General features: G+C 42.6%; 1 protein-coding gene across 6 annotated transcripts in view; it reads right to left on the bottom strand.

Annotated features, from left to right (window-relative positions):
• The window catches only part of AMPH (amphiphysin), a 199937-nt gene that overhangs the window by 24763 nt on the left and 153672 nt on the right, over positions 1 to 21502 (bottom strand). For 3 of the 6 annotated variants that reach the window (XM_073003769.2, XM_073003771.2, XM_073003770.2), the window contains exons 14-17: positions 14999 to 15022; positions 14267 to 14782; positions 12524 to 12556; positions 4175 to 4225 (exon numbers count right to left, since the gene is read on the bottom strand). In XM_073003769.2, the coding sequence (XP_072859870.2) occupies positions 4175 to 4225; positions 12524 to 12556; positions 14267 to 14782; positions 14999 to 15022 (624 nt within the window). The remainder of the gene's footprint in view (positions 1 to 4174; positions 4226 to 12523; positions 12557 to 14266; positions 14783 to 14998; positions 15023 to 21502) is intronic. The other 3 variants (XM_073003773.2, XM_073003772.2, XM_073003774.2) reach the window with 1 other exon arrangement.

Genomic DNA, 21502 nt, shown 5'->3' with positions numbered 1-21502 from the left:
AGGGTATGGCTTCAGGGTACCTCGTGGCATGGTCCACAATGGTGAGAATGAACCTGTTCCCCCTCTTTGTGGCCTTGGGCAAAGGTCCCACAATATCCACCCCTATGCATTTGAACGGAGTGTCAATCACAGGCAAAGGGCACAACTTTGCTTTGGTCCTGTCGCGGCTATTCCCCTGCCTTTGACACACATCACATTGTTTACAGAACTCCCTGATCTGCTTCCCTATGTCAGGCCAGTAAAAATTCTGTGTGATTCTCTGCTGTGTTTTGTTCACCCCTAAGTGTGCAGCAAACATGTCAGAGTGCCCCCTTTGTAAGATCATGGGGCGATACTTTTCAGGTACCACCAGCTGACTTCTGATCCCATCTCCCCCTTTTGAGATATTCCTCAGGGTCTCTCTATATAAAATCCCCTTTTTCTCCAGAAATCTCACTGGGGTTTCAGGTGTTAGCTGGGCGTCAGTCACCTGTTCAAAACACTTTTGGAGAGTGGCGTCTGCCTTTTGCTCTTGGCCAAATCGGCTGTCTGTGGTTAAGGTTTCCACCACAGCTTCTGAACTCCCCCCACCTGCTTCCGTCTCTGGCTCATCATTACCCCCCTGAACTGTCCCCGTGGTGGCTTGTGAGCGTGTAATCACTAGCACCCGTTTCACATGTTCAGCCAGGTCATTTCCCACGAGCACGGCTGCTGGCAGAGTCGATGAAATCGCTAGCCGCCAAACTCCCCTCCATCCTTGAAAGTTCACAGGTACCTCCGCTACTGGCAGAGAGATCACCTGCCCCTCAATCCCTGCCACCTTCATGCTCTCATTTGGGATTACATACTCCCTAGGAATAATATCTGGATGGCACAGGGTCACCTGGGAACAAGTGTCCCGCAGCCCCCGATACTGACGGTCAAGAATTCCTACGTCCACCCCTGCTGTCTCAAACAACTGAGAATCTGTTCTCACCAGCAGGCAGCGCTTTACCTCCACAAGAGGACCATTTTCCTCAGCCTGATCAGCAGATGTAACTGTTCCAGATTGAGTAGCCATGGCAACAGGCTCCCTCAGTGACAATGAGCCTTGCTCTTTCTGGACACAGAACACAGCGTTTGGCTTGGTTCCACTCAGATCATGAGGCAAAAAAATCTGCTTCCATTTCTCACACCCTGAGATTAGATGGCCCTTTCCCTGACAGAAATAACATTTTCTGCTGTACTTGGAGTCCTTCTCCTCTGGTTTTGGTTTTCCCTCCAAAATCTGGTTCCTGGACTGGCTCTGCCCAGAGGTTTTATCAACAAAATGGCTGCCCATTTTTGGCAGGCTCTGAACTAACCCTTTGGAGTACTTAGGGTCCCATGTTTCCCTCATGTTTTCTTCAGAATAATTCAGGTTTTGAGGTTGTGCCTTAACCTGTGTGCCTTCTTTTGGTTTCTTTTCCAGCTCCTTTTGCTCAGCCTCAAACTCAGCCCTGATCTGTAAAATTTCTTCCTCAGCCCTAGCTTTTATCTCTTTTACTTTTTCTTCAGTCTTATCTCTGATTTCTTTTAATTTAATGTCTTTTTGCTGATTATATTTTTCAAGATCTTGCTCACTTTGTCTGGCCTGAGCCTCATACTTTTCTCTTTCCGCAATTTCTTCAACTGATAAATTGTTGTTTCTCTTATTGAGGAATGTTAATTCTAATTGTGCCATTCTAATTCTGTGTTTCAGTTCCATCTCTTCTATCCTCATGGCCATTTCCCTTTTCCTGGCATCTGCCTCTGCCTGACTGATTTCAGCTCTTTCTCTGGCCTCCCTTTCCATTCTCTCTATTTCAAATTGCCTCATCCTCAGTTCATGATGTTGGGCTATGAGCATTTTCCTTAGTTCTGGGTTCTGTTCTCCCCTGCTGTCCTCCTGCACTGAGCCAAATTCATCCTCAGAACCTTGGTCAACCTGGGGGTCTTTCACTTCACCCATTTCTGCCACTTGGCTTCGAGTCAAGGGCATAATCCCCCCTCAGAACAGGCTGCTTTAAAAAGTCAAGCCTCAAAATAAAACGACCACCTTTTTTTTTTCTTCTCTTTTGCCTCAGAAGCAGCTTTCCCTATAGAATGCTGCTGTCCTTCAGCACTTAACTTGCAACTGTAGCAAGTTGGAGTCTACCCCCCTCTGCTGGGCCTCTCAGCAGGCAGGCTAGATCACTGTTACTATACAGTTTTGCCTCAGCTTTTTTTCCCGCCAAAACAGGCTGCCTCAGAGCACTCTAATCTAGTCTCCCCAGTTGGCACGTTCTTCCACTAGCGCACCTCCCCGTGAGGTACACCTAGAAGATTACCTACGCGCCTCAGATTGTCCCTGACTAGACCCCCCTTGCTCTGGGCACTCTTGCCAAGGCTTTGCTGGACCACTGGACAACTGGACCAGTCGTATCCCACACGCTGGACACCAATCAATGTGACAAACCCAGACCTACTGGGATCTGCCACACGTTAACTAAGCTGCCACCAACCATTCCCTTTAAGAAGTCACACAGACCAGGGATGGATTTTAAACAAATAAAAGAATAAGGTTTATTTAAAACACACACAGGGAAAATAAAATGATCAGGTGAATAAGATATAGTAACGTGGCTTATTCTCATTCATACATGCATACAGTTTGGTTCCCACAGAACCCTTAACTTGAAGCACAGACCCTGAACCTATCAGTTCTGGCTAACCAACAGACACCTGAACCTATCAGGTTGGTACTCTGACACACAGTAGTACCCTGTCTGACACACAGACTCCCACACCAGCTTCTTCTTCCCAGCTGCTGCTGCGTCTGCTGCACAACGTCTACTCTTCACCACACAGGCTTCACATATATATACAGTACAGCCCCTCCTCCTGATGTCCCGCCTTCCACTCCCCATAGGATGGAACTTTCCCTCCAAACCCATGACAGACAGGTAACATCAGTGCTGTATGTAACACTAGCAATGACATGCTTGCTAGAGACAGCCAACGCAGAATTGGGGAGGGGGCTTTCTCTACCACTTTAATCATTCTATGTGTGGTGTGCAAAAAGGAACAAACCAGGCTAAAGGCCATGTCACCCACCCTGGTGCCACAGCCCAATATCAAAGGACCAGTGTGCTTTTTTATCATCATCAATGGAAAACTCAACTGTGGCCAGAGGACTGGAAAAGATCAGTCTACATCCCAATCCCATATAAGGGCAGTACCAAAGAATGCTCCAACTACTGTACAATTGCACTCATTTGACATGCTAACATGCGCTGGATTATGGAGAAAGCCAGAGAGTTCCAGAAAAACATCTATTTCTGCTTCATTGACTATGCAAAAGCATGGCAGAAAGTGAGGAGGAATTAAAGAACCTCTTAGAAGGAAAGCAATGATAAACCTAGACAGCACCTTAAAAAGCCACCCTTTCCCCCGCCTTAATTCAAGGTTTCTCTTGTTCCTGCCTTTTCTTTTTCATTGTTTTGAGTCAGTCTCTCTCACTCACTCTCTCGCTCTCCCTCACACACACACACACATCCATCCATCCATCCATCCATCCATCCACCCTCCCTTCCTCCATTTCCTCCCTCCATTTTCTACATACATTTAAATAAGCTTGATGAAGTCCTCGGTCTCTTGCACCTTTCTTCCCTCCTTCCCTTGCTTGCTCCTTGATCCTTTCCCTCCTGCTGCTTCTTTGCAGTCATTTCCGGAGGAAGCAGTCATTCAGAAGCTCTGGATTGATTGATTGATTGATTGCTAATACACAGCTGCAACCAATCAAGGAGGCTTATCTCCGATCTAACGGAGGATTTACAAGTGCCCTGCTGCAACCAAGGAAGTAACAGGGAGAGATGGCTTACAATTTGAGGTTTGGCTGCAGAGAGTGGGAGTGGGAGGGAGGGCGTAGCACTCTGCTCATTACCCCAGGATTTTGACTTTTGCCCCATTTGGGCTAATTTACCCCTGTTTCCCAATCTATGCTGTACACAGTCCTGCAAACTGTTTCTTCCATTGGTATGAGACCTGACCATTCTTTTCCCCCAATCTATGCACTATGTATGTCCATGCTCCTCATCTTCCTTGCTCCAAGAGAACAGGGCAGAGGATGGTACACAGAATTCAATGAATGGAACCAAATTTTTCAAAAGTTAACAGAAAAGGTCCCTTTTAACAAACAACATAAAAAACAACTTACCACATTATCTATCACATTCTGTGTTGACTGCATTGAGAATAGTGATGTATCCTAGGAAAGCATACACATATGAAAAAGATACATGGAAGTACATAATGTTAATAAGGGAGAAGGCTGTAAAAATTTACCAAAGTCAAATTACACATTGAATGAAGTGTCTATTACATATTCTTGCATTCTTATGCCATTGTATATGCCACTGTATACTCAAAGTTCTCTAAAGAAGGATACAACTATTTTATGTTGCCTATTTGTTTAGTGTCATATTTGCCTGCTCCTGGTCACCAGATGAAATCTTGGAAGGTTGCTTGATTGCCTTGCTTATTGCAAGTCAAATGAAATCACATTTGGCAGTTCTCACCAAATCAAGTGGACTTTTAAAATTCAATTTGGGCATTGTGGATTGAAATTTTTTTGTTTCAGCATTTCTTAGAGCAGTGGTTCCCAGCCTTGGGTCCTCAGATGTTCTTGAACTAAAACTCTCATAAGCCTTCACCACTAGCTATGCTGGCCAGCATTTCGGGGAGTTGTAATCCAAGAACACCTGGGGGCCAAAGATTGGGAATCACTGTCTTAGAGGTTCAAGTGGACTTAGGAACAGACTACTGTAATGTTAAAGATCTGCCATCAAATCTTACACTCTATGTAATATTGAAATATTGTTTACATTTTTAAAAAAAAACAACCCCTACTTTATGAACTTCATCAGCCTTAATATACTTCTACAGTATTGTTGGTAATACTCTATTAGAAAAAGTGGGTTACATTAAGTTCTGATTATTTTCAGACCAGCCTTTAATGAATGCTCGGATTACATTTTTATTTTTGACATGTGTTTGTTAAACTCTTCCCTTGTCAGCATCCCCAGCTCTCTTGCCTAGGATGACGGGGTAGGATGGGCAGATCTAGCTGAGAGTAGGCCTTCTGCCAGGTACCGAGCTTTTACAACCTTATTGTAGCAACCCCAGACCTACTGGAGTATCCCACCCTGTAGTTATGCTGCCACCAACCATTCGCTCTCCCAAGTCACCCAGACCAGGAATGGATTTTAATAAACAAGAGAACAAGGTTTATTGAAAAAACAAACAGGGTAAATAAAAGGATCAGGTAAATAGGATACTGGAACTTGGTATAGTCCCAATCATACAAATACAACAGATTGGTTCCCACGGAACACTTTAAGGTAACGCACAGACCCTGAACCTATCCGTTCTGGCTACCTAGATAGAAACCTGAACCTATCAGGTATGTACTATCTGACGAACAGTTGTACCCAGTCTGACCCACAGACTCCAACTCCACTTCTCCACGTCAGCTCCCTTACGAAGGACTTCCCCCAAATATATACAGTACAGCTCCTCCCCCCTGATGTCCCGCCTTCCACTCCCCATAGGATGGAACTTTCCCTCCAAACCCATGACAGACAGGTACCATCAGTGCTGTATGTGACACCTCCCCCCTTTATAAGTTGTTTTGCGGGGGAAAAGCTAAAGTGCTTTTCTCCAAAAAAACAACCAGGATCAAAACACATAAACAGTTATACATTATAATACAATCCCATAACCCATACTTACTCACTCTAGGTCAAACATATCACTTATGCATTTATACATTAATATTTGCAATACATTAAGTTACCTTTATTAATACAAACCACGCCTGTTCAATAAACAGATACATTTAACTTTTGGTCACCAATATACACAGTCCATGGTTTCTTCGCCGTCTTCACTCGTCGGGTCTTCTTGACAAGGCGTCAGCAACACAGTTCATTGTCCCTCTGACCACCTTCACTTCAAAGTCAAAATCTTGCAGGTTTAAAGCCCACCTCATAAGTTTACTATTATGTGTTTTCATTGTCTTTAACCACTGCAGTGGTGAGTGGTCAGTGCACAGAACAAAATGTCTTCCCCAGATGTAAGGTTTGGCCTTCTGAATCGCGTATACTATGGCCAGGCACTCCTTTTCCACGGTTGCCAAATGTCTCTCACCTTTCTGGAGTTTCCTACTCAGGTAGGACACTGGATGCTGGTCACCATTTTCATCCTCCTGGCAAAGAACTGCTCCTACCCCGCTGTTAGACGCATCGGTGTAGATGATGAACTCCCGGTCGAAGTCGGGAGCACGCAGCACTGGATGATGGATGAGCGCCTCCTTCAACCTCTGGAACGCCTCCTGTTCTATAAGGTAGTTCAGGTCCGACATCTTGGAAATGACCCTGTATGGTCCTGCCCATTTGAGCTGCAGTTTGTTCTCTTTGCAGGGCCTAAGCCAAAGCACTTCCTCCCCTGGGTTAAAGTGCCTCTCCCTGCCTTTCTGGTCATACCAGGTTTTCTGTCTGACCTTCTGAGCTTGCAGGTTTTCTGCTGCTACCTCTAGGTTTCTCTTCAGGTCATTCATTAAAGTGTCTATATACGTCACAACATCTTGTGGGTCACCCTGGGTGATCTGCTCCCAATTCTGTTTGATTAAATCAAGTGGACCTTTTACTTTTCTCCCAAACAAAAGTTCAAACGGATTGAACCCGGTACTGGCTTGGGGCACTGATCGGTAAGCAAACAAAAGGGATTGCAGCTTCTGGTCCCAATTGTTTGGATTCTCTGCCAAGTAAGCCCTAATCATGCGCATCAGAGTCCCATTGAACTTCTCCGTTAACCCATTACTTTCGGGGTGATAGGCAGTGGTTTCCTTGTGTTTAATTCCACAGATTTGCCATAACCGTTTCATGAGCTTTGATGTAAACGATGTGCCCAAATCTGTGATTATTTCTGAGGCAAATCCCATCCTGGACATATACCCCACCAAGGCATCTGCCACTGTGTTAGTTTCGATGTTAGTCAAGGGAATGGCTTCGGGGTACCTCATGGCATGGTCCACAATGGTGAGAATGAACCGGTTCCCCCTCTTTGTGGCCTTGGGCAAAGGTCCCACAATATCCACTCCTATACATTTGAACGGGGTGTCAATCACAGGCAAAGGGCACAACTTCGCTTTGGTCCTGTCACGGTTATTCCCCTGCCTCTGACACACATCACATTGTTTACAGAACTCCTTGATCTGCTTCCCTATTTCAGGCCAGTAAAAATTTTGTGTGATTCTCTGCTGTGTTTTGTTCACCCCCAAGTGCGCAGCAAACACGTCAGAGTGCCCCCTTTGTAAGATCATGGGGCGATACTTTTCAGGTACCACAAGCTGACTTCTGATCCCATCTCCCCCTTTTGAGACATTCATCAGGGTCTCTCTATATAAAATTCCCTTTTTCTCGTGAAATCTCGCTGGGGTTTCAGGTGTTAGCTGGGTGTCTGTCACCTTTTCAAAACACTTTCGGAGAGTGGCATCTGCCTTTTGCTCTTGGCCAAATTTGCTGTCTGTGGTTAAGGTTTCTGCCACAGCTTCGGGACTACCCTCATCTGCTTCAGCCTCGGGCTCTTCAGTACCCCCCTGAACTGTCCCCGTGGTAGCTTGTGAGCGTGTAATCACTAGCACCCGTTTCACATGTTCAGCCAGGTCATTTCCCACGAGCACGGCTGCTGGCAGAGTCGATGAAATCGTTAGATGCCAAACTCCCCTCCAGCCTTGAAAGCTCACAGGTACCTCAGCTACTGGCAGTGAGATCACCTGCCCCTCAATCCCTGCCACCTTCAGGCTCTCATTTGGGATTATATGCTTCCTAGGAATAATGTCTGGATGGCACAGGGTCACCTGGGAACAAGTATCCCTTAGCCCCCTATACTGATGGTCAAGTATTCCTACGTCCACCCCAGCGGTCTCAAACAATTGCGAATCTGTCCTAACTAGTAAGCAGCGCTTGACCTCCACAAGAGGACCATTTTCCCCAGCCTGATCAGCAGATGTAACTGGTCCAGAGTGAGTAGCCATGGCAACAGGCTCCCTCAGTGGCAAGGAGCTTTGCTCTGTCTGGACACAGAACACAGCTTTTGGCTTGGTTCCACTCAAATCATGAGGCAAATTTCCCTTTAGCTGCTTTAATTTCTCACACTCTGAGATTAGATGGCCCTTTCCTTGACAGAAATAACATTTTCTGCTGTACTTGGAGACTTTCTCATCTGTTTTTGGTTTTCCTTCCAAAATCTGAGGTCTTGGTGGTTTCATGTCAGAGGGCTTCCCTTCAACATGGGCCCCTCCCCCTTGCTGGTTTTTCCCTGGTCCCTGAGAGTACCGGCTGTAGGTTTCTTTGGGCTTACCCAGTTTTCCCCTCAGCACCTAAGGGCTTCCTTATTTGGGAAATAAAATCTGCGATCTCCGCCGCTTCTGTCACAGATTTAGGTTTCCTCTCTCTCACATGGAACTTTAGTTCCCCATGCAGGACTGAATAAAATTGTTCCAGCGCTATCAGGTCTTTGAGCTGCTGGAAGGTCTCTGCTCTAGCAGCCTCACCAGTTGGGCCCCCACTTGGGTAAAAGTCTGCTCTGGTTTTTTTGTGAGTGACCTGAATTTTTGCCTCAGCTGTTCAGCATTTATCCCATGCCGGGCAAACACCAGTTTTTTAAACTCAGCGAAATCTTTCAGCAGTTCCACTGGCATCTCTGCATAGACTTCTGCCAGGCTGCCACTGATTAAAGATCGCATAATGGTCATCTTCTCAGTTTCCCTTACTGAGAAGTCCACAAACGCTCTTTCCACGAGGGAAAAGAACACCTCAGGGCAATCTCCCTTGTTCTACACAGGGAATTTCTTCAAGTCAGTTTTAGACAATTGGCCCACCTCAGAATCTCTATTGTTATTATTGTCCTGGTTCATCATTTCCAATTTTCTTAACTCAAACGCCATCCTCTCTCTCTCCAATCTTTCTTCTCTTTCCATTCTCTCTCTCTCTAATCTTTCTTCTTTTTCCATTTCTAATTGTTTCATCCTAAATTCATGCTGTTGGGCTAGGAGCATTTTTCTGAGTTCTGAGGTCAGTTCTCCCGCGCTCTCATCCTGCACTGAGCCAAATTCCTCCTCAGAACCTTGGTCTCCCTGTGGTTCTCTCACTTCCCCCATTTCTGCCATTTGGCTTCGAGTCAAGGGCATAATCCCCCCAGACCAGGCTGCCTTCAAAAGTCACGCCTCAAAATAAAACGACGACTTTTTTTCCTTTTGCCTCAGAAACAGCCTTCTATAGACTGCTGCTGTCCCTCCAGCACCCACTTGCAACTGTTGCCAGACAGAATTCACCCCCTCTGCTAGGCCTCTCAGCAGACAGGCTAGATCACTGTTACTTCACGCAGCTTTGCCTCAGCCCTTTCCCGCCAAAACGGGTTGCCTCAGAGCTCCCTAATCTAGTCCCCCAATCTGAGTTTGCACGTTCTTCCACTAGCCTACCTCCCCGTGAGGTAAGCCTAGAAGATTACCTACGCGCCCTCAGATTTTCCCTGACTAGACCCCCCTTGCTCTGGGCACACTAGCCAAGGCTTTGCTGGACCACTGGGCAACTGGACCAGTCGTATCCCACCCGCTGGACACCAACAAATGTAGCAACCCCAGACCTACTGGAGTATCCCACCCTGTAGTTATGCTGCCACCAACCATTCGCTCTCCCAAGTCACCCAGACCAGGAATGGATTTTAATAAACAAGAGAACAAGGTTTATTGAAAAAACAAACAGGGTAAATAAAAGGATCAGGTAAATAGGATACTGGAACTTGGTATAGTCCCAATCATACAAATACAACAGATTGGTTCCCACGGAACACTTTAAGGTAACGCACAGACCCTGAACCTATCCGTTCTGGCTACCTAGATAGAAACCTGAACCTATCAGGTATGTACTATCTGACGAACAGTTGTACCCAGTCTGACCCACAGACTCCAACTCCACTTCTCCACGTCAGCTCCCTTACGAAGGACTTCCCCCAAATATATACAGTACAGCTCCTCCCCCCTGATGTCCCGCCTTCCACTCCCCATAGGATGGAACTTTCCCTCCAAACCCATGACAGACAGGTACCATCAGTGCTGTATGTGACACTTATGCTTTATTAACAACATTCCACATGTTATTTATTGTTGATTTGTATAGCAAAAAACACCTTCCTTGGCCAGGTATGTTGTTGGAATTAACAAAGTTTTGTTTATCATGACCTTCAGGTAACAGAGTTGGAAAGATGCTACATGCTGCTGACAGTATTATGGCAAAATAGAGGATGATTAAGTTTAACAGGTTCAGCAGAATACAGATACACACGCGTGCATTTGGGAAATGGTAAAGTAATAGTTGGTTTCAAAGAATAAAGGAGGTAAAGATGCTGTTTCGATTGGCTGTGGTGTTAAGAACTGGGCCTTTTTCCTGAGAACAGATCATACAGTGAGGTTTTGTTGGTGGCTGACAGAAGACAGCAAGCTGTTTAGATAGTAGGAACCTGGGGCTTGATTGCACAAGAAAGCATTGTCTACCCTAGCAGCTTTCCTTGACCAAAGGTAGTTGCTGTTACTTAAAAGAAAAACTGTGTTGAAATGGAGGAAGGTTAAGGTGTGCACGGATCTGTCTCTTTTTCATGACAGTTCCTCCAGCTCTCTAAAAAATACTACACAGAAGGCTGGGATACCCTGCTGTTGTATGGGAGGAGAGGGAAGAGCCTCATATATATAAAAGATAACAAGACCTAGTTGCCATGAAGGGACCACTCATAAAAGGTGCCTCTCTGCCTGGTTATGAGGCTCTTCCCTCTCCTCCCCTACAACAGCAGGGTATCTCAGCCTTCTGTGTAGTATATATATAACACTACTAATATATTAGGGGGTAGGATGGGCAGATCTAGTTGAGAGAATGCGTTCTGCCAAGTACCAAGGTTCCAAATCATTTAAGGCTTTGTTGGTTAAAACCATCACCTTGAAGCCGGCATGGAAACGGATAAGTAACCAGTGTAAGGTAGCCAGGACTGAGGATACATGTTGATATTTATTAGCTCCACCGAGTAACCTGGCCACCATATTCTGGACCTGCTGGAGTTTCTGTATGGGTCCCATAGGTAGCCCTGCATAGACAGCATTACAGTAGTCTATTCTTGAGTCTGTTATTCAGTGTAGCTTGGACAATGTCTGCTCCTATTTTATTATATCTGGCAGTTTTTACAGCAGCAGTGGAGCTACTGTGGCATAATTCTGAGTGTAGAGTAGCATTAGAAGATTCCTCCATGGATGGCAGAAGGCTGGAATGGCCAGCAGTTTATCTTTCACTCTGACTCTCCATAGGGTTAGGCATTATGGTGATTATCTTACATGGATCATGTAATTCACCCTGAGTTTTCCCAACAGCTGCTTCTTTATTTCCATGCCAGGAATGTACTGCACTCTTCACAGGTGTGAATTTATAGGTCTGTCCACCAATACTTTCCTTCATTGACAACTTCCACCATGAAAAGTTATAGCTATAAATGGCAAAAAGAAGACTGGTCGTGCTATGCATTAGCCAGAGAAGGAGCAACTGCAAGGACAGCTAAGCCGCTTTCCACCAGAAATAATGCACAATCCCAATGTCTACTTACTCTGAATTGCAAAACTGATGGAAAGAACACTCTAGCTTGGAGCATCAGTCAGAGGAATAAGGGCTGCTCAGTATTTTGGAGTATGTGTGTGCTGGGGTAGAGGGATTTTTCATGTACGTTGCTTTGGAGATCATTAGATCGAACATATAAAACTCTAAAAGCAAATTTACTAGCAATATAGACTACATTGAGTTTCCTTTGAAGATAGCCCAGAGATCTCAGGTGGCACAGAAGGCTGCTGGTAATAGGAAGACCATAAATGAACACAAGACACTTCTACTGAAACATTTGCATTGATTGCCATAAAGCTATTTGGCAAGGCATTACAAAGCCCTAAAGGGCTCAGGACATAGGCACTTAAAGAACCATGATTTAAGAGCTGTTGAAACTCCACTGGAGGTTCTCCATGTTAGGCATCCACAGGCTATCCCAATGTGGCAGGCCTTTCTCAGTGACAGCACCGCCCTCATGGAATTTTTCATATGCTAGAGATTTGGTCGTCACCCAGAGTCCTATCTCTCAGATGTTAGTTTCTACTTTGGTTTGTTTGTGTTGCTTTTTACTTGTTTTGTATTTCAGAAAACATTTTAAATTCATTATTTTAGATATTTGTAACATAAGCTATGTTTTATGTAGATTAATTTAAAATATGCTACTAATAAAAACATATTCAAATAGATATCAGAAACAGCCTAATTAAACTTAGATTTGTACTAGCTCTATGAAGTCTAGCCTGAAACTGCAAATGATTCATCTTTTATCACATCACCCCCAAATTCTGAACTTCAGTGATCCTCTCTTAGATCTTGACAAGACATGGTTTCTCCAAAATTAAAAAGCAAAACAAAAACCAACTTCTTACCTGTGTGAATCCATTAAAAGCACTGGTTGAGGCCTAAGCAAAATTGGAAATCAGAATAAAATCCTTATTAGTATTACCTTAATATCAAACTTTTGTTTATTAACCACAAAAGCACTTGTTTCAAAAAACTATAAAGATAAATGAAGGGAAAGAATGAACGTTCTGGCAAGCAATGTGACATGACTGAGTACTACTTTAATGGCTACCAAAAAAGAGAGAGAGAAAAATAACAATACAAATTAAGAATTTGAAAAAACTGAGGCACAAATATCATGTTAGAAAACAGAAAATTCAAAGGTAATGTGCTATAGTAAAATTCAGATGGTATGTTCAACAGCCATTTCTTTGTAATCAATCTTGTATATGGTTGAACTATACCAAATCTGGCATGTTTGTATAATCTCTAAAGTTAGCAAACAGGGACAGGGAGGAGAACATAGAAAACACAAGGTTAGATATACATATATATGACCTAAGGCACTCTTGTTTCTAGACTATGCTACACATTGGAGTAGGTACCTCTTCTTTATCAGCCTCTATTTCCTGGTACAACAATCCATATCTCCGGTTAGCAATTTCATCTTCAGATAAATCTGAGCTGTTGGTCTCATTTTCTTTGGGGCTAGTGGAGCTCTCCGTGCTAGCGTTTCTGGAATTTCCCATTTGGAACAGAAACAACGGCCTGCCTATCTCCTTGTTGGGTCCACTGCTGCTAACATTTGCCTGCTCCCCAGATGATCCTTGCCTTAAAGGTGCTTCCTGATTCTGGTGGTTTGGTGGGACACCTACAGCTCCCCAGGATTTATCAAGACCTCCCAAATCTTCTGTAGACCATTTATCATTAAAACCTGACCAGGGATTCTCCATGTTTCCATCCACAAATTCTTGTGTGGGAGGAAAGGGCCAGTTATCAAATCCATTTGCCTGGCTAGAAAACTCCCAGGAATCAGTATTAACTGTTGGATCCCAATTGGCTTGCCAGGGATCTGTTTCCAATGCTTCAGAAACACTATCATTATCGTTAAGTTCCTGGGGCATACAAAATGCTTCGCTGTCTACAAATTTCTCTTCCACATTACCTAGCCAAGAATTATCGAGATTTGCATTAGCAGGCTCAGGCTGCAGAATCATATCCTTTTCAAGGGGGATAAATGTAGATTGAGATTCACCAGCAACATTATTATTTTGAGGGATGTTGTGGCTATGATCTTCAATCTCTTCTGCACCACAGAACTCCTCACCATACACAGAATTTTCAACTTCTCCAGTCGATCTGCCTCTGACAACAAGGTCAGCCAATTCTGTAACATTTGCCATTTCATTTTCATGTGGCCCTTTAATAGTTGTATTTGCAGCAATGGGCAAGTCATCCATGAGCACTGTTCCATGATCCTGAGTCCAAGAACCTAAACTACTCTCCATTTCAAACTCACCATATTCTACAGTCGTACTTATGCTTGCTTCATACCCCAACCCTGTGTTTACTATATCCTCAGTATATCTGCCACCTGTTTTCTGAATCATAGTAGCCTCACTAAATTCTGAACCAGATTCCTCTGGCTGTCTATTATTATATTCTGAATCCTTTATAGTTTCTACATCAGTGCTTTTTATGGTTTCATAATCTGTTTGTGCTAAGTCCTCAAGATGATCTACTTCACTGTAGCCTTTATTGTCACAACATCTCTCTCCAGATTCATCTGTGTAGTCTAGTTCCTTGTGGTTAACATCTCTGGTTTCTACCTTTTCACATGGCTCCACATTTGCCCAGAAAGAGTCTTCGGTTTCCTTTTCCTCCTCTTCTGTCTTTTCCACACTAAATGGGTCATCATCCCAAAAGCTATCAGTTTTTCCTCGAGAGCTTTCAGACAAAGTTTCACCTGCTAATGGCTGGTTATTCTCCACCAGATCTGTGCCAGTGTCCATCATGTGGCTAGAGTCCAGGTATGTTTCCGGGAAAGTGCTTTGATTTTCACAAATAGAGGTTGTCCAGGTTGCACCATCGTCTTGTTTCCCTATATCAGGCCAAGTAGAAGTATCCAGTGCAACAGATGATTCTGCTGAGGTTTGCTCTGCCTGAGGGAAAGGCAAGGGTACACCTGTAGCTCTTTCCTCGCTCTCATTGGCTGCACTACCATCTAGGCTCACATTGAGTGAACCTATATCAGTTTGGGGTTTGTTAACATCTTCTGCTGACCCACTTTCTGGGTTTTCCTCCATGATCAGGTTACACAGTGAAAGACTTTTTGAAGAATCAGGCTTTAGGCAGACAGAAAAGTAAAGAAAAAAACAAGATGAAAAAGATAAAGGTGGTCTTGATGAGAAACACATAATTCAATATTTTACTATGACAATTTTAGTGCAGAAATGAAGCAATTAGCCACATATTGAACTATTTTCAGGAATAGCATATATTTAGAGATAGCACCTATCTATCAGTAGCTTTGCCAGGGTAAATATAGAAGGTCTACTTACCGGCTGCACCAGTTCATTGCTAGTCTGTATAGAAGAAAAGCACATTAGTAAAACAAAAATCATGACAAGAGGCATCATATCATGCTACCAATGTTAAACAATAGCTTCTTTAAGAAGAAATTATCATACTGCTAATTAAGAACATCTAATTACATTAGGCTGAATGTCCTCTTTATTTAAAGGTAGCTTCACAAACATTATTTTACACAGCAATTTGGAAAGTATTTAGAACTACTGTTATTGTTTTGGTCTGGCAGTACCTGCTTCACCTTTGTAAGTTAGCTAGTCCATATAGTATGGCAAAGACTACAATGGTGTTGCACGCGCACACACACACACACACACACACACACACACACACACACACACACACACACACACACACAATTCTCAAAACTTGTACATAAACATCACTGAGATTCAAATGGCCAGTCACCAACAACTTCACTTGAAAAGAAGCATCAAATGTATTTAGATTGAGTGTCCACAGAATTCTGGTGTTCAGTAAGTAGTCCAAGACAGTCTCTGTCTCTCAGCCATGCAGGACTTTTGTGCAGAAGACAATGAAAAATGCCAGTTATGTTACCATCAGCTATTTGAATGAATGGCAGGATACAAAAGGTGATAAATGGCAGTCTAGCCAGCTTATGAATTGTAGCAGAACCTAATGATGACAGTTGATTCAGATAACTGGCTTGACCAAAGAATCAATACACTTGTAACTTTCAAAATGCCTGGTAAAATGAATAGATCCCCTTCAATTAACTGGCTTCCTTGGGGACTTCAATATTCTTCCATATCCCAGGACTTCATGGCACAATAGAGTCCATGGTCCTGTCCCAGGTTCCAGTGGGCCATACACATGAAAAGGGACATATACTGGATCTACATTTCTATACTGAGCAGCTTGTTGGTGATCTCAGTGTTGGAGTGAGGATTCACCTTGTTTCAATGTCTGATCATTTCTGATCAAAGGCAAAATAAAACATAGCCCCCAAGCGTGCAAGAGTGAGGAAACTGTCAGGATGTTCTGTCCCTATAGACTAATGGATTCAATTGGTTTTGCTGATACCCAAGCAGATTCTGGAGTCATGGATATTGTTTTTTAAACATATTATTAATTTTTTAATCTATCTATATTTAATTGTGCTTGTTAAACATTGTGTTACATGGGTTGCTTTCAATCATTTGCTCTTTGCTTCTTGGTGTCTTCTCAGTTGTCTCTTCAAAATCCAGACATTTTTTAAACATTTAAATTGTTCATGTGTGTGTTTTAGTATACAATATTGACTACTTTTATACAAATTTTCTTTATATAATTGTTTAGCTATTTCTATCTCCACATTTTCTATCATGTCGATATCAACATCATATCTAATATATATTCAATAAATACTATTTGTTTTGCCCCATCTTCACATCAACTTACCTTAAAACCCACGTTATGTCTTTACCCTGATTAATTATCCCTTATTTCAGTTTAATTCCCTTTTTTAATATATAAGATATGCCACTTTACAATTCCAGAAGTTAAATACAGTGGTGCCTCGCTTGATGAGGATAATCCGTTCCAGCTAAATCGCAGCAGAGTGAAATCCTCGTCAAGCGAAATAAAAAAGCCCATTGAAATGCATCGAAAACCGGTTCAAAGTGTTCCAATGGGCTAAATACCTCAGTGTCCAGCGGAGATCCTCCATAGGGCGACCATTTTCCATGCCTGTGGAGCGAAAAATTCCTTCCTGAACACAGCAGGGAGCCATTTTGAGCAGCTGGTGGCCATTTTGAAAACCCGTCGATCAGCTGTTTTGATCGTTGTAATGCGAGGAATTGGTTCCCGAAGCAGGGAACTGATCCTCGTAAAGCTGTTTTTGCCCATTAAAACATTGTTTTGCGATCACAAAAACTTCATCGTGAAGAGGATTTATCATCAAGCGGGGTAAGTGTTAAGTGGGGCACCACTGTATATACATTCTTTCAACCATGAGGTCACCTTAATATTTTCCCTTTTTTCATCTTTTCTAAATGATTCCTTCTCTTATTTGAATGTTCCCAATTCTTGTTTCTATCTCCCTAAATATTCTGCTGTCCCTTGTGTAATCTGAAAGCATTTTGTACACTTGATCAATCTCCAATAGATCTTTATGCATTTGATCTATCTCCAATAGGTCTTTCGGGCAATTTTTAATTAATGCTGCTGGTCCCCCCCCCCCCGCAATATTCCCTTAACACAGCTAAGATTCTCCTCGGCTCTCCAGAATTTCCCCCTCTAATTTCCTCCAGTCCTTCCTTCCTTTGGCATACATTGTCCTGAGCCTTCACATTTCTTTGTTTGATATTTTCTGTCTCTTGTTGAATGCAGTCTTTTTTTAGTTCCGTGAACGACTGCATGTCTTGGTTCTGGGATATCACTATTTCTAAGATTGCTTGCAGGGTAGATTTTGTTTCCTCCAAAAATTTACCTTGTTGTGACATTATGTGCTCAGATGTCAGGTACTTGTATTTCAAATGAAAAATGTCTAGTAGCTTAGAGCAGTCAGTCCAGTTCCATCAATAATTGCCTCAGTAGGTTGATCACCTTTAGAGTGAATTGAATCCAGTCTCTGATGTAATTTGGCAGTCCCATTCACTCAATGTTTGTATTAGACTTTCCAGAGTTAATTGTCTATGTTTTGGTCAGTTCTCAGAAGAAGAAAAGGGAAAGACAAAACAGAGTTTCAAATCAGGTTTCCAGGTTTTTTCAAGGTCATGTTTCTAGGCTATTTGCCAACACTGTAAATAGACATTACTCTGAGGGTTGTTTCCAAAAACAAATTTAAGAGGAAGATTTTTTAAGTTTAACACCAAAGTAATACAGAACTTCTTTCCTTGCAGTATAATTGTTTAATTGTCCAATTTATTTTCTTTGCTTCTCTTTGCGTCTCTTTCCCCTTCTCCAGATCCTCCGCTGCTTAATTTAGAGTTGGGGCTAAGAGACCCTCTTTTTCACCTGTTAAAAGGATTATTCCATCCAGGAATAGTTATAGAGTAGTATAATTAAGCTTTTCTATCTCACACAATGTTAACGAAGATGTTTAATTTGGCTGGTTTATTGCTTCTTCTTTGGCTGACTGCCAACAACTTGCAGGCAGGCTTATTCAGCTGCTTGTTTCTGCCTGCTGGTTGATTGGGGAGTTTCCTGGATTAAACATGGGTGACCGCCGTCTGTCCCCCGTGATCAACAGGCTTCTCCCCCATTTCACCACCTCTTGGGGTGGGGGTTAACCCCCTGGGGGGTCCCAAACAGGTTGGAATTCAGCCCAAGAGATGGAGCTCCGTCCTCCTCCTGCTGTCTTGTTACAGCGTCAAGCCGGAAGTCCTGGAGTCCTGGACGTTGAGGTGATAGATGGCCTAGAAAGCCATTGGAACGAGAGACTACTATAGATCACATCATCCCCTAACAGGGAGACCTATGGAAATGAATCCAAATTCTTGGTTTACGGAGGAGCTAGATGAACTGGAAAGTTAAATGCCTAAAATGAAAATGGAGTGAAACCTTGCCCATTTCAGACAAATAACAGTATAATCAATTTAGGTATGTCTATTCAGAAGCAGATGATACTACTCTGATGGCAGAAAGTGAGGAGGAATTAAGGAACCTTGTAATGAGGGTGAAAGAGGAGAGTGCAAAAAATGGTCTGACGTTCAACATAAAAAAACCCTAAGATCATGGCCACTGGTCCCATCATCTCCTGGCAAATAGAAGGGGAAGATATGGAGGCAGTGACTGAATTTAATTTCTTGGGCTCCATGATCACTGCAGATGGTGACAGCAGCCCCAAAATTAAAAGACAACTGCTTACTGGGTGGAAAGTGATGACAAACCTCGACAGCATCTTAAAAAGCAGAGACATCACCTTGACAACAAAAGTCCGAATAGTCAAAGCTATGGTTTTTCCTGTAGTGATGTACGGAAGTGAGACCTAAAGAAAGCTGACCACCGAAGAATTATGCTTTTGAATTGTGGTGCTGGAGGAGACTCTTGAGAGTCCCCTGGACTGCAAGGAGAACAAACCTATCCATTCTAAAGGAAATCAAGTCTGAGTGCTCCCTGGAAGGACAGATCCTGAAGCTGAGGCTCCAGTACTTTGTCCATCTCATGAGAAGACTCCCTGGAAAAGACCCTGATGTTAGGAAAGTGTGAGGGCAATAGGAGAAGGGGACGACAGAGGATGAGATGGTTGGACAGTGTCATCGAAGCTACCAACATGAATTTGACCCAACTCCGGGAGGCAGTGTGAGACAGGAGGGCCTGGCATGCTCTGGTCCATGGGGACAAAGAGTTGGACACGACTAAACGACTAAACAACAACATTAAGAAGCAGCTGCAAATGAGCATATCATATAGGTAGATCTCTAATGGCTCAATAGAACCATTTAAAGCTGTACATGAACTGGTAAATGTAAGATCAAAGTATGTATGGCCTGCAGAGGACCATCAGCAAGGTAATTATGAGCCTGATGAATTTTTTTTATCAGATAATCTCATTAGTGTGGGATGACTTGGACTCTGAACTAAGAGATAGTTCTGAAAGTAGAGAGTCCAAATGCACTGTCTTGTCACTGTTCTGTGGACTGATTCCATTTGCTCCCCTCTGCAGACATTGGTAAGATTATTTGGTGAGTGAAGTCTTTCGCCTATAGTGTAGATCTTTGTCCTTTGTGATTGCTGAAGGCTTGCTTTGGGAAAGTAAGAGACCCTCTGCTGACTCTAATTAATACCTCATTGACAGCACTATCTTCCGAGAAGCTTTACAAACAGTGGTCATACAACCACTCTTATTTTTTGTGCATGACTAAAATGAACACATTCAAATTATTTCTTTAGCACAGAGGCCATAGTAAATTACATAATAGAAACAACACAGCACAATACATTACACTATAAGAAAAATTGTATTAAACTTCTCTCCTGCTTTAAAATTTTAAGATCTAAAACAGATCATACATATCTAAACATAAGCATTTAAATAGTCAGTAACCTTATCTATAAAATAGTAATTCAGTGACAAGAGAACCTAAGTGGCAATAATCAGTTTGGTTAACGGCAGAGGATGTAAACTTTGTTTTTATAAGAATGGGGGAAAATGTGCCATTTGAAATGTGAGAAGCTGCTCTTTATTTGAAAATAACACCCTAAGTTTGTCTTGGTCAGGTCTTCTGGGAAATTGTTCCAAAGTAGATCTCAGTAGTCTTGCATGCTATATCTAGAGGTGCCTTTGTGAAGGTTTTTCTGCAATCAAAGCTCATGTATGACTGTATTTGGAAGGATAATTTCATTCCCCTTTCTTATTTATAGGCACAACCATTGGTAATGACAATTCCGTATCTATGTAAGTGAATAAGATGCCTAGGATGACAGCCCATCAGTCCTGGGAAGTTCTGAGTATATCAAGGGAGTGAGCTTTTCCTCTGGAGCTTTATTGCTCTTGAAATTACCAATTTTAACTCTATAATTACAACTGATGGCTACCTTGGTTGTTGTTTTTTTAAAGGGGGTTACTGCCTTCTCTCCCGAGTGGATAGTATAATAATAATAATAATAATAATAATAATAATAATAATAATAATAATAATAATAATAATAATAATAATAATAATAATAATAATAATAATAATAATTTATTGTCATTGTAAGTATATACACATACAACGAAATTCACAGACACCCAGAGACCAGACACATGCACACACAAAATTCCCCAAACACTCCCCACCCACTAAAAGTCCCCCACTAAAAATACAAACATCTACACCGCAGGCCAAGTAACACAGTCCAACTAATTATTCACTACTGGTGGTCTTTAAGCTCATTATTAATTGCAATTATAGCTCTGGGATAAAAACTATTCAGAAAACGTGTGGTCCGAGTCTTAATTGTTCTATATCTTCTGCCAGATGGTAACAGTTCAAAAAAGTTATAAGCAGGATGGGAAGAGTCTCTCAGGATGCTATGTGATTTCCTTAGACAGCGGAATGTGAAGATGTCATCCAGGGTTGGTAGCTGGAGCCTGATGATATTCTGGGCAATTTTAATGGTTCTCTGTAGAGCTTTTTTGTCCGCTACAGAGCTACTCCCAAACCATGCCAGAATGCCATAGGTTAGGACACTCTCAATGGTGCTACGATAGTAGGACAGAAGTAAATGCTGAGAAATTTAACTTGCCGAGCATTCTCAGGAAATACAGCCTCTTCTGTGCCTTCTTCATTAGCATGTTGGCATTTATAGTCCATGAGAGGTCCTCTGAGATGTAAGTACCCAGAAATTTAAAACTACCAACTCTCTCCACTTCCTCACCGTTTATGTACAGTGGTAAATGTACATTTCTCTTCCTCCTAAAATCAATTATGAGTTCTTTAGTTTTTTTGATGTTAAGTGTGAGATGATTTTCTTTACACCAAAGTATCAACCTTTGTACTTCCTTTCTATAAGCAGACTCATTGTTCTTATTTATGAGCCCCACCACT

Source organism: Pogona vitticeps, chromosome 6, assembly GCF_051106095.1.
Source record: "Pogona vitticeps strain Pit_001003342236 chromosome 6, PviZW2.1, whole genome shotgun sequence".
NCBI classification, from domain to species: domain Eukaryota; kingdom Metazoa; phylum Chordata; class Lepidosauria; order Squamata; family Agamidae; genus Pogona; species Pogona vitticeps.
The sequence above is the reverse complement of the archived record's forward strand: the minus strand, read 5'-3'. Positions and strand labels throughout refer to the sequence as shown.